Raw genomic sequence first — 14,286 nt, 5'->3', positions numbered from 1 at the left:
CTTTGCAACATAGTAGGCAAAAGCTTATTACCTGATAATATGACACACGACCTACTGTTGCTGGAACAATGGTCAACTACTTGGCAGCTAGGCTTCAATGCTAAAAAATGCAAGATAATGCATCTGGGTAAGAGAAACCCGCGTAGAACTTATGTACTAAATGTTGAGACCTTGGTTAGGACCACGGCGGAACGCGACCTAGGGGTGATCATTAGTGAGGACATGAAGGTTGCCAATCAAGTGGAGAAGGCTTCCTCCAGGGCAAGACAAATGATGGGGTGTATCCGCAGAGGTTTCGTCAGCAGGAGACCTGAAGTTATGATGCCGTTGTACAAAGCCATGGTGAGGCCTCACTTGGAGTACTGTGTTCAGTTTTGGAGACCACACTACCGAAAGGACGTGCTGAGGATTGAGTCGGTTCAGCGAACGGCCACCAGGATGGTCTTGGGACTCAAGGATCTCACGTATGAAGAAAGATTAAAAAAATTGCGGCTGTACTCACTTGAGGAAAGAAGAGAACGGGGAGATATGATTGAAACATATAAGTACATCACGGGACACAACGAGTCAGAAGATGATATCTTCTGGCTCATGGGACCCTCGACCACCAGAGGGCATCCGCTGAAAATCAGGGGAGGGAAGTTTCATGGCGACTCCAGGAAGTACTTCTTCACCGAAAGAGTAGTGGATCATTGGAACAGACTCTCACTCCAGGTGATAAAGGCCAGCAGCGTGACGGATTTTAAGAGAAAATGGGATACTCACGTGGGATCTTTAAGGGAGTAAATTCAGGGGAGGGGATACTTGGAATGGGCAGACTTGGTGGGCTATAGCCCTTTTCTGCTGCTTTTTTCTATGTTTCTATGTTTCTATGCCTGGATATTCAGTGCTGGGCCATGTATAGGCACAAGCATTGAATATCTAGTTTCATTCTCACATTTTCAAGAGTGTGGGACAGGCAGGTTCTGCAGGTCTCTCTCCAGGCAACCTGTCTGTCCTTAGTAATTGAAAACAATATTGAAACACCATCCTCAACTTAGAGGGAACACTCGCAAAATTGATGGCTATGGGGCTCATAATCATACCTTAAACACGTCTAAAAACCTGTCCAAGTGCTGATAATCAAACTGAATTTCTAGATGTATTGAGGGACTTTTTAGGCCTCTTGAATGCCACTGTGCACCCAGAGCTGAAGGGGCTTATCTGGAGAAGTGGTTAGGTCAGAATTTGGGCGAGATGTGGGCCAACCTACTCTTAGTCGTCCTGCAGGGATAATCAAATATTTTACAAGACTTCCTGGATGAAAAGTATACGTTGTGAGATAGATGATGTGAAAATAGGTATAAGTGCCACAAAGGTATCCAAAGTGACCAGATAACCACTGCAGAGACAAAGTAAAGACCCCCTATAAACTCCCCCAGTGATCATTGACCCCCCCTCACATCCCCACAAATATCAGAATAAAAATGTACATACCTGTCTCCGGAACATCAGCACCTGATATAGAAAAGCCTAGTGGAGATGCATTCAGGTGTCTTAAGTAGCCTGGGGGAAGGCTAGTGAAACAGCGAGAAGGTCCCAGGCCCATAAGCCACTCTAACTACTACATTTATGGCGGAAAATGTGAGGCCACCAAAACCCTACTCTAGTGCCATATAGGTGCCACCTGCAGCCATAAGAGTTATTGGGGTTGTAGACAGGTGGGTATAGTGGGTTTTGGAGAGTTCTTGTGAGATGTTTATCTGGCATCCTTTTTGTGAAGTTCACTGCTCTATTGCCATGTCTGTATGGCCTGTCCATCACAATGCTGGTCCCTCCCATGTCCAAATGGTCTGGTTCTGGACGTTTGGGACTTGGATCAACCGTCTGGACGTCCAGATAGACAATTCCCCCCCCAAAAAAAAAAAAAATATTTTGAATGTATAGTGATTTGCCTTTCAAGAAAGGACATTTTCTCAGTGCTGACTTTGGGCGTTTTGCGCCATACATGCGAATCGGACTTAGACATATGTTTTATGCCCCTCTATAGTTTTAGTGGTAAGTGTTGATATTCAGCAGCACTGACAAATTAACTGCTGCTGAATCACTATGTAACATAGGGCTCCTTTTACGAAGGTGTGCTAGCGTTTTTAGCGCACACACAAGATTAGTGTGTGCTATAGTGGGCGCTAGCCGAAAAACTACCACCTGCTTAAAAGGAGGAGGTAGCGGCTAGCGCGCACTAAAACCGCTAGTGCACCTTTGTAAAAGGAGCCCATAATTTTTGTTCCTGGACAGTAAGTATAATTTTCTAATTGCTCATGCCTAAAAATTACAGAAAATAAATATCTTGTTATATACATAAAACTTGCTTTTGTGACTAGGATGTGAAAATGTGGATTTTCATCTTTTCATTCTTATAAAACCATAAAAAGCAACATATGAATCACAATTAACATGTATTTATATTGAAGTTATAAAAAGATGACCACAGAAGTTGTAGAAGTGAGTAGTTTTTTTAAATTTGCAATTATATTGTGTCGTTTTCATGAATCAGCACCCCAGATGTAGTCTCCCATCATTATGGATGCACTCATCTTGCTCCTCTGCGTATGCTACCATGTTCTCCTCAAGAAGAGCATCATGGACACAGATTGAGAGACATCCTAAAGTCTATTTTACTGTAATTCTTCATCAGATTCTCAAACAACTCCATGTAGTTTTCAGCCTTGCGATTGCCTAGGAAGTCACGAACCACTGTGACAAAGCTGTTCCAAGCCGCTCTTTCCTTCCTAGTTAGCTTCTTAGGAAATTCATTGCACTTCAGGATCTTCTTTATCTGTGGTCCAACAAAGACACCAGCTTTGACCTTTGCCTCAAGACAGGTTAGGGAAGATGTTTTGTAGGTACTTGAAGGCTCAGTTTAATGTGCAATGATGGCATCAGCAGCTTCCTGAGGTCCACCAGTGGTTCCCATTTGATGTTGTTTCTCCTCACAGAGAACTTGGTCCACTATGGCCAATCCCACATTAGATAGGGTGCCTTTGTGTCTCTGCTGTCCCAAAGGCGGAGATAGCCAGAGAACTTGGCGTTGTGTAGTCAGGGATTCACTACAACCACAGAATCCCCTTATTGCCAAAGGCTGACCAATCCCCGGCCAGCAGTGTGGGCTCCTCTTCCTGTGACATATTGTTGTACTGGAATGTGTTGTGCTGACAGGGATTCAGTTTCTTGGAATGAATCCTGTAAGTGTTTTTTGTTTTTGCTTTGCTTTAATTTGATTGGTTCAGCTGGCAGAACCTCTGGGCATATCCAACTAATCAAATTAAAACAAAAAAATGTGCCTACGGGATTCACTCAAGGCACTGAGTCCCAGTTTTTATGTGCTATGCTGTGTTGAGAGAGGGAGGTTTCCAACAAAGAGGCTGTGACTAAGGCCTGGTTCATTCATGGTTATTGATCTAATAGGATGAGGTTCCCATGAACAAGTCTGAATCACAATCTTCTTAGAAGGTAGGAGAGTAAGAACAAGGAGCTCCTGAGTAACTTGTTACATGTTGCTATGACATGCTTGTTTCCCTTTTTTCAGCTGCTTCACATGGTGACAGACCTGCTCTGGGGCCTTTACTCTGCTGTATCCTGGTGCAGGCCTGTCACCGTGTGAAGCAGCCAATAAGTTAGAATTCATCGTGGCCCGCAGAGCTACTGGACCTATGGGAGAAGGCTTGGAGCTCTGTGAACTGGCACTTAAAGCTAATGTGCAGGCACCAGCGGGGTTAAATTGGTAAAACAAAACCCTGAAGGTGCTGGACCCCAGGAAGAGGTATTGTACCTGTGAGGGGTAGGAGTGACTGGAGGGCGGGAGGAGAGAGGTAGTGGACCTGTGAGGGGAGGGGGGGATCACTGTAGGGAAGGGAGATATATTGGACCTGTGAGGGGGGGGGGTACTCGCTTTAGGGAAGAAAAGGGAGAGATATTGGACATGAGGGGTGGCTGGAGGGAGAGAGGTACTGGACCTTATGGGGAGTTGGAGAGGGGAGAGATACTGGACCTGTAAAGGAGGAGGGCTGGATTTTGGAGGGAAGTAAGAGAGGTACTGGACCTGCAAGGGGAGGGGTCTTGAAGTTGGAGGGGAGACCTTTGGGGAGTGGGGATTAAAGGGAAGGGGGATAGATGCCAGAAGGGAAAGCAGAGAAGGGCTGGGATGTAAATGGGTAGAAAAATTGAAGACAGCTCAATGTAAAAGATCACTTCCCGCCTTGTGTCTGACACTGAAGAACAAAGGTGAAAAAAGAAATAGTAGATGGAAAGGAGGCTGGAAACAGAGTTAACAGCACAGACAGGAAGAGAGCAGAATCATAAAATCACCAGAGAACAAAAGTAGAAAAAGTGATTTTTTTTTTTAGTTCAATAAATTTTATTATATAATACTTATAGATACAACCAAGTGATTTTATTTTCAGTTTAGTGATTGAATTATGTTGGTGTTGAGAATTTACATTTGTCGGTTTTATTTTGCCCTATACAGGAGGTTATGCATTTTATTCTATTTCTCTGGCCTTGCATGGCAGGCAGAGGCTGGTATCTCTACTTTCAGTTTTTGTCTACATTTCAGCTATGGTCTGCATGGTTTTAGGTTTTTTGTTTGTTTTTTACAGTTCCCTGTTTTATATCAGGTGAGAGTCATTTTCTACATCTGAGGTGAAGGATTCTACTGATGTGTAGTGTCTGTGTAGGAATCTGTAAGTCTATCTTGTCTCAGTTGCCCAGTAGCAGGTATATTGGTGCTCTAGGGGCTGTATATAATGAAAATAGAATCAAATTATAGAGCATTTCAATCAGTAGCATAGCCAGAAAGGAGGGAAGAGGCAACAGTACCTCAGCTGGCAATCCACATCAGCTGAAGGAATACAGAGCCAGCATACTGTCTTCTCTCAGAAATAGATGGTAGCCAGTAGCATGTTCTCGTGCATGAACAGAACATGCACATGGTGCTACAGTGGCAGCTTATGTTTGTGCTGTGAACTGGCATGCTTCAGCAAAACAAGAGGGAGTGGGACTTCCAAACCTATAACCTCCCATTGAGAAATGATGTGATGGAACCACCACACCTCGCTTGCTGTTTCTCTAGGGGGTGAGAGATGATATGCTGGGACCGCCGAGCCCCTCTTTTGCTTCTTTGGGGATATTTTATGTTAAAATTGTGTTAACTGGTTCCGTTTCATGTGTTAAGGAAATTTTCATGGATGTCAAAGACAGGGATCTTGTTAATTGGTTCTGTTTTCTGTGTCAAGGACATTTTCATGGATGTTTTAGGCAACTGCACCATCAGTTTGGCTCATAATGACAATGACTTTGCATGGTCTACTGTCACTCCTGTTTTGTTCTGAAGTAGGAATGGATGACAAGGCAAAGCATATTTTACTTTATTGCATGCACCCTGGAGGTCATATGTTTGCTACTGCTTTTGCCTCTTGATTGTGGGTTCACAATAACTTTCTACTTCAAAATATGGAAAGGTAGTGGTGATACAGAACTTAAGTTTCTTCACATCAAAACAGAAATCAAAAAGAAAAGTGACAAATGGTATAGGTGACATCTTGGTCTCTTTCTGTGACATCGTTCACAAAATGAGCACTTTAATCTTGGTTAATGGTACGTATTGTGCTAATGTTTAGCAGAAGGGCGTCCAAAGTTGGTCCTTAAGAGCCTCAATCTATTCAGGTTGTCAGGATTTCTTCAATGAATATGCATTAGACTAGTTCTGGGGTAGGAAATTCCAGTCCTCGAGAGCCGGAGCCAGGTCATGTTTTCAGGATATCCACAATAAATATGCATAAGATAGATTTGCATCTCAAGGAGGCAGTGCATGCAAATCCATCTCATACATTTCATTGTGGATATCCTGAAAACCTGACCTGGCTCCAGCTCTCAAGGACCGGAATTGCCTATCCCTGGACTAGTTGCATCCACTGCCTTCCTTGTATGCAAATAGATCTCATGCATATTCATTGTGGAAATCTTGAAACCCTGACTTGGTGAGGGCTGAGGTTGGTCACCCCTGGTTTAGCTCATCTACTGAATCCCCTGAGATAAATGTCACCACATGCCACTGGTCTTCATGCTGTTCTAATCCTCTTTGAGGTGCACTAAGTAAGCCAGTGGAAGAGATGGGTACTTGTTCCTGGCTTTAATGCTCCTGGATGAGCTGTCACGGAAGAGATGCCACTCTTTCAGGCTACAGGCAACTCCACTTGCCTCAAACAGACTGGCCACATTGTGGTAGAAGCAGAGTCCATCTTGATGGATGAAGAAAGTGGAAAAAGCTTGGCGACACTTCCTCTGATTTCTAACCTGCACACTTTCATCGAATAAGTTCCACTGTTTGAGCCTAGACATCAAAAGCTCGGCATTGGACTTGGTGAGACTAAGATCTCTAATGAAGTAACATAGATCTTTTTGGTTTGGACAGTATGGGTTCCTCTCATCAGCTGCACCACTGATATTGTAAACTGGATCTACAATGTCTCCCTTGCTCTTTGACTTACTGCTCTCACTCTGGGAGAGTGGGTATAGGGATTCAGAAAAATGTGGCACTAGGATGATGGATGAATAGGGTTACTATTTGGCTCCAGAAAAAGGAGGACAGATTGAGATATCCGGGTTTTACTTCCATTGTGGAAGTAAAACCCGGATATCTCAATCTGCCCTCCTTATTTCCATTGCTTTCAATGGAAGTAAAACCCGGATATCTCAATCTGCCCTTCTTTTTCTGGAGCCATATGGTAACCCTATGAATGTCCAGATAAGTGATTGCAGATGAATGCTTTCCAGTTTGACGTTTGGAAGAGTCCAGAGTGGTCAGTGAGTTTCTGCCAAATTCTTGGGTTAACAAACTTCATGGCTCTCTTTCCCCCTCTGTACCATCCTGTAGAACAGTGGTTCCCAAACCTGTCCTGGGGGACCCCCAGCCAGTCAGGTTTTCAAGATATCCCTAATGAATATGCATGAGAGAGATTTGCATATAATGGAAGTGACAGGTATGCAAATCTCTCTCATGAATATTCATTAGGGATATCTTGAAAACCTGACTGGCTGGGGGTTCCCCAGGACAGGTTTGGGAACCACTGCTGTAGAAGAACAAAATGAATCGTGGTAATGAAGACAATACATTTGTTTCACCTATGACTAATGTGTATGAAATATGATATAAAATGATATATTTTCAAATAACATTGAAATTTTTTAAATTTAAATATTTTTAAAAAATTAAACATTCTAAGAAATTTCACAGCAGAAAATTCCACCATCATAGGAGCAACAAAATTGTCTCACCTTCCAGAGGGTTTTTTTTATTTTTTTTTTTAAATAGTACTCGCATGTGAAGTGAGGTGCCCAAGATTTGTCTTGATCCCCAACAGGCATGCCAAAATATGCTTTGTAGACATCTTAGGAGATACTTCGGTTGAGTACTTTCTCCCTCTTGTCTTGAAAAATTGGTCACATTCCATAGCAAAATGCATCTGCCAGATGTTTGCAGCCTCTGGATGCTATCTAAAACAATGCAGATATGTTACCACTTAGGCAGTTGGAACTGAACTGAGCTGGTGGAAAGTTCTAGAATGCTCTTGAAGTTACTGACAACACGTACCATGTTGGGAGCGATTTTCATTTAGAGGGTGATGCTCAGCAGATAGCATGCAGATTATATGCATGCTATTTGTGCAGAGCAGCTCCGATAAAAGGGTGAGGAACTGTGCCTGGAGCCTGCTCAGAAGAGCAAACTTAGGCATAAGAACATAATAGTGGCCTTACTGGGTCAGATCAATGGTCCATCAAGCCCAGTGGCCAATTCAGGTCACTAGTACCTGGCCAAAATCCAAGGAGTAGCAATATTTCATACTACCGATCCAGGGCATGTAGTGGCTTCCCCCATGTCTTTCTCAATAACAGACTTAGGGACTTTTTCTCCAGGAAATTGTCCAAACCATTCTTAAAACTAGCTATGCTATATGCTCTTACCACAACCTTTGGGAATGTGTTCCAAAGCTTAATTATTCACTGAGTGAAATTTTTTTTCCTCCTATTGGTTTTAAAAGTATTTCCCTGTAACTTCGAGTGTCCTCTAGTCTGTAATTTTTGAAATTACAGACTTGTACCCATTCTACTCCATTCAGGATTTTGTAGACTTCAATCATATCTCCCCTCAGCCGTCTCTTTTCCAAGCTGAAGAGCCCTAACCTTTTTAGTCTTTTCTCATACGAGAGGAGTTCCCCTTTATCTTGATCGCTCTTCTTTGAACCTTTTCTAGCGCCACTATATCTTTCTTGAGATAAGGAGACCAGAACTGAACACAATACTCCAGATGAGGTTGCACCATGGGGCTGCTGCTAGGGAGCTGATGCAGAAAACTTACAGCTGTGTGCTGGTGGCTGAGCACACATATTTTAATGTGAATGTAGAGGGGCTGATGCAGAAAACTAACACAGATGGAAAGCAAGATTTCCATGCACAATTTTCTGAGTGCTTGAGAAGTTAACTCTGCACGACACCTTGTGCTAGAAATCATCACACAGCATATTAAAATCTATTGTAATGAGCTATTCTGCCCCAATGTAAAGTACACATACTTTTTAAGGTAAGCCCAATGCAGGAACTTGAATTAAGCAGGAGTAGCTGTTTCTTCTATGCTACAGCACTGAGGATTTAATTTGCTCTTCTTTTTTTTTGCTGTGAGCATAACACTGCAACTTTTTAGGAAAGAAGCATAGATTATGTCCTAATACATTTCTGTTTAGCTATTCATACAGTATTAGCTACCCTGAGCACAAAATCTTGTGTCCATGTTCTCCCTCATTAGCGTCAAAAGTTCTGCATGCATCAAATTTGCATAGGTTTAGCTGATACCTTTGCCTCTTCAGCTTGGAAAATTCTGAATGGTGTCAAAAGGATAACTATGAATCAATTTGTTTATTTTTCAAAAAAGTACTGGACTATAGGATGCTCAATGAAGTTATATGATAATATTTTTAAAATGAATAGGACATCTTTTTTCACCCAATGAATAGCTAAGCTTTGGAACTTATTAGCAAAGTTTGTAGTAACAGCAATTAGCATATCAGGGTTTAAAAAAAAGATTTGGACAAGTTCCTGGAAGAAAAGTCCATAGTTGCTATTAAGATAGAAATGGGGAAAGCCACTGGTTGCCCTGGGATCAGTAGCATGGAATCTTGCTGCTATTTGGGATTCTGCTAGTTACTTATGACCTGTATTAACCACTGCTAGAAGCAGGACATTGGTCTGCCCCTTGGGTATTCTTGTATTTTTTTTTTTTTCGGTGGTTACAATCAACGCAGTATACATATTGGTGTTTATTTTGTACCTGGGGCAAAGGAGGGGAAGTGACTTGCCCAGGGTTACAAGGCTCTGTAGTGGAATTTAAACGCTGTTCCCCTGATTTTCAGGCCACTGCACTAAAAATCAGGCTACTCATGTACTACTCATTAGTGTACAAATTCTGCATTCATCCAATTTGCTTAGGGTTAGCTTATTGCACTGGTGTACAAAACTTTGGGGCCCTTTTACCAAACTGCTGTAAAAAAAAAAATAAAAAAAAGTGACCGTAGCATATTCTTACATGGGTCATTCCCATGCACTAATGCCATTTTTCTGCAGCCTAAAATGGCCAATTTTTCTATTTTCACTATTAATGGCCAAGCACTAATTTTCACATTTAGCATGTGGACATTAGCACATAGAGCTCCTTCTGCTACCTATTTTTTTGTAGGTGGTAAAGGCTCACATGCTAACCATGTGTTAATCAGCATGAAGCCACTCTACTAACTGATTAGCACAGAGCATGCCCACTCTTCACCACCAGACCCATCCCCAGTGCTAAAAAATAAATTTTATTTTTGTTTTTTAGCACATGGGTAGCCTGCACTGATCCCAGAATTATGAGTGCATGGTGGGGTAAGCTTATCACACATTAGTAAAAGGGCACCTTTGAGAGGTGACCTTTTGGCATAGTTTCTGGAGACTCTCTTCAACCAAATACAGTCATTTTAAGTTCCAAGACAAATTGTAAAGGTGTGGAGCAAAACGACCATCAGCATCCATTCCTGCCCCTCCTTAAAGTTTGGGAATCCATTCTAGTCTCCCTCCCCCTCTAAAGAAAACGGTGCTGGTAAATTTACTTAGCTGAAGCCCGGAGCCAGTTCGCACGTGCAGTGGCGGCAGACGCACGCAGCCACCTTCTGCTGATTATTTATTAATGTTGCAAAGGGGGAGGGGGAGGCGGGTCCAGGGGGCGGGGCTGGGTTGTACAGTAGTTCTATCGTTCACTGCACATGCACAAGGCAGTCTGTGAAACTGGAGTTTGGAAAGAACGAGAGGGAGAATACTAGTGCAGTTCAGGAGCTGCAGACGGCTGGAGAGACTGGCAAAGCTCGCCAACTGTCATGGGCTGGAATCTACTGGTCCTCCTGCTCCTTGTGAGCTTAGAGCCAGGTGGGAAGGTTTATTCTGGATTGTTTAATTTTATTTTTTTTTTGCTGTTATTTTTCGTGCTCCGAGGGCTGCCTTGTCTCCGGGAGAGTGATGAAGTTGGTGTGAAAGTGAAGCTCTGGGAAAGTTTTTTTTTTTTCTGAGCCCTGGTGTCCGGTGTTTTCACCTGTGCCGACTGCTATTGACCGGTTTAGGATGACTATTCTTTCAAGCTGCGCTGGCAGCCATGGGGGAACAGAGAAAGCAAACCTGGATTCATCCAGCATAGAGAAGGTTAAACCATCTATTGTGGTGATCAAAATAAACAAATGAAGGAGCCATTCACTGGTCGAAAATATTTAAGGTGGATTTGAGTAACTGAAAAGCACGTTGCTGTTGGCAAATTCGTGCTTGGAAAGTGCGATAATAGCAGTTAAGCTAGGAGAAGTTTATTTCTGAGTGTATAGTGCTATGGTTTTAAGGCGTCATGCCTTTTACATGTGATAATCTGGCAGCTGAAGTACTGTATTGTTTTGATGAGTAAAAAGTTTGCTCCCTTTTTTTTTCTACTGTGTTTGTCTGTCAGATCGACACACACAAAACCACCCCACACAAACATCCTTTATCCTGGTGAGTCTTTTTTTTTCCTTCTCCACCACCGTATGAAGAATTTGCATTTTATAACGATCTCTTCGTTTTTGTGCCAGCAGAGGTATTATTTTAATATCTATGTGGTGTTCTTAAAAGGAAGAAAAGCAGATGTGGTTTTTTTTTATTAAGTTTACAGTCAGATATATTATCTTGAGCGTGTTGATCGGGAATTTTTGTAGAACATTTAGGAAACTTTAAAGCTCATTGTTAGTTGTCTCTGAGGACCAACGTTTGAGTAATAAAGGATACCATGGAAAACAGGAGGTCGAAGTGTTAGGGCTCCTTTTACGAAGGCGCGTGACTTTTCATCATGCGCTAACCCCCGCGCTAGCCGGAAAACTACCACCTGCTCAAGAGACTAGTGCGACCGGTGGTTTAGCGCGCGCTATTACGCGCGTTAAACCGCTAACGCGCCTTCGTAAAAGGAGCCCTTAGTTACTTAAGTAGCATAAATGATCTTTTTCTGTGTGTGCTTACAGTAGATGTCGCGTCTTCTCGGTGATCTTTTGGAGTACAATAAGCGGTGTTTTTTCTCTGTTTCTATACTAAAGGAGATTCGCTTTTGTTCCCTTTGTGGCATTGGCTTGGGATGTGATTATGATTTTTAACCCATAAAAATATGCAATCTAGGGGCATTTGATCTCTGCCGTTCACCTCTCACCCTTTTGCTGTGGGCTATTTGGGGGTGCTTGTTCTGGAATAACTTGAACAACTTTTGTGGAACCTTAAAAGTGTCACTGCATACTGGCTGTTTGTAGATCAGAACTTTGTTTGTTGTTAAGGTAACAGAAACAGTTGATAATGGCCATTGCACCACAAACAATTATTAGGTCTCACACCAGGGCGTTTTTACAACAATAGCACAAAAGTCTTCAAAACACCTTTTTGCTTCTACCTTCTTATTTTGTTTTTATTTTCCAGACTTTTGGGATGAATTTAAGACTTTTTGTTGTGGCGATTATTACTATTATGACTGCTCTCTTGTCCCTGAGTGCACTGCTTCAATTGTTTATGCTGCATTCACACTTTATAGACTGTACATCAGAAGGAAGCCTGTCAAGCTCTGATGCAAATCAGCCCAGGGACACCCAGGTTTGCTTCAATTAATGTGCAGTGAATCCTAACAGTAAGTAACTAAGGGGACGGGTAAAACGCGGACCTCACAGACCCCATTGATCTCAACCGCACATCCTTAAAAATCTTCATTTATTGATAGCTGAGGTTTCAGATTTAATGTCTGCAGGTCCATATTTTACCCTCATTCCACTGTTATAAATGTTGCTATTTCTGACCCCAACGTTTTGTGCAAACAGTCTTATTAATACCGTGTTTCCCTGAAAATAAGACACTTTTATATTAATTTTGGGCCCAAAAAAGGTACTAGGTCTTATTTTCAGGTAGGTCTTATTTTTTTTCATGTACAATGATCATCTCTCCTTTCCTCTACTCCATCCCAATTCTTCCACTTCCCCCTCCCCATTCACGGTTTCCCTACTCATGATTTCACATAATCGTGATCTTTTTTTGGGGGGGGAGGAGGAACCCCCCCCCCATATTTTTGTCTTCCCCCCGGCATCTCAGCCTTACCTGGCTGTGCTGTGCAGGATAGCTGGGTGAGTCATTTGGGCTTTGTGTTCCATTTTGTGCAGGCCTCGTTGTTCGGGACAGTCACTCCGCTGTAGACACAGAGGCATCGGTGACACTGGGAACGAGGGAGCAATTGTTTTCTGGCCGTTTGAGTTCGGGCTTCGGGTGTGCGCCTGTCCGTGGTAGTGCGCAGAAGCTGAATTCCGGCCTGCGGGATAATGCGCTTTGCCGGTTGGGAGTGCTGGTTTTCGGGGCATGAGCGATCTTCCTACGCTCCTGCCCCGTGCAGATAGCCATTAGGAAATTGCTGTGGGGAGGACTATGGGAACTCCCCACAGCCATTTCCTAATGGCTATCTGCACGGGGCAGGAGCATAGGAAGATCGCTCCTGCCCCGAAAACCAGCTAGACCAACAGGTAAGGCCGGGATGCCGGGGGAAGGCGGAAGGGAGGCGGGGGTGGGTCAGAGCCGGATATTCGTGGTTTTTCACCATTCGCGGTCCGGCTCTGCCCGTATCCCCCGCGAATAAGGAGGGAGAAGTGTATTTCCTTTCTCTCCTCCACATGTGCAGCATCTTTCATCCCCTCTCACCCATCCCCCTTGTGCAGTATCTTTCTATTCCTCCCTCCCTCCCATCCCTTGTGCAGCAGAACCCTTGAAGCTTCTAACCCTTCCTTCCTCCCATCCCCCTGTGCAGAATCTTTCTATCCCTCCCATCCTCTCTGCTGCTGCGAAACCCCCCCTCCCCGCTGACCCTTTCATCTCTCCCTCCCATCCGAATCCAGACCGCGAGACCAAAATACCTGGGAACAAATGGCATCGTCGGCAGCACAGGCTGCATCTCACGTCTGGGTGTTCCTCTGCCGCATCACTGATGATGTCATCAGCAACGCGGCACGGAACGGATGAGCATGAGAAGGGCAGGCCATGTGGCAGCCTGTGCTGCTGACGCTGCAATTTGTTACCAGGTATTTCGGTCTTGCGGTTTTGCAGTTGGGGTTCAGATGGGAGGGAGATATGGAAGGGTCAGCGGGGGACGCACTTCTGCCGGCGACTAGGGCTTATTTTCGGGGGTAGGGGTTATATTAAGACCTACCCCAAAAATCATGCTAGGGCTTATTTTCAGGGAAACACGGTAATAATTAATTTGAAGAAACACTTCAGCTAAGGGAGATCTGCGTTTTACCCCAGAGCTGTGGCAGGAAGATGCATTTTGGCCTGGATCAACCCAGTCTTGAACCCAGATCAGCAGGGCCCAAGACAGCTGCCCTAACCTCTAGGCTAACATAAGAATATAAGCAATGCCTCCGCTGGGTCAGACACGAGGTCCATCGCGTCCAGCAGTCCGCTTCACGCGCCGGCCCAACAGGCACAGTAATCTTCTATCTATACCCTTCTATCCCCTTTTCCAGCAGGAAATTGTCCAATCCTTTCTTGAACCCCAGTACCGTACTCTGCCCTATTAAGTCCTCTGGAAGTGCATTCCAAGTGTCTACCACACGTTGGGTAAAGAAGAACTTCCTAGCATTTGTTTTGAATCTGTCCCCTTTCAACTTCTCCGAATGCCCTCTTGTTCTTTTATTT

General features: G+C 43.7%; 1 protein-coding gene across 4 annotated transcripts in view; it reads left to right on the top strand.

Moving 5' to 3' along the window:
• Positions 1 to 14,286, top strand: part of KIT (KIT proto-oncogene, receptor tyrosine kinase) — a 142,489-nt gene that overhangs the window by 12,293 nt on the left and 115,910 nt on the right. Inside the window, exon 1 of one of the 4 annotated variants that reach the window (XM_033945323.1) lies at positions 10,353 to 10,488. The exons of the other annotated variants lie outside the window; for them this stretch is intronic. Within the exon in view, the coding sequence (XP_033801214.1) occupies positions 10,440 to 10,488 (49 nt within the window). The 5' untranslated portion in view covers positions 10,353 to 10,439. Of the gene's footprint in view, positions 1 to 10,352; positions 10,489 to 14,286 lie in introns of those variants that run through there. 4 annotated transcript variants of the gene reach the window in all.

This window comes from Geotrypetes seraphini, chromosome 1 (genome assembly GCF_902459505.1).
Source record: "Geotrypetes seraphini chromosome 1, aGeoSer1.1, whole genome shotgun sequence".
In the NCBI taxonomy this organism is placed as follows: Eukaryota; Metazoa; Chordata; class Amphibia; order Gymnophiona; family Dermophiidae; genus Geotrypetes; species Geotrypetes seraphini.
The sequence above is the reverse complement of the archived record's forward strand: the minus strand, read 5'-3'. Positions and strand labels throughout refer to the sequence as shown.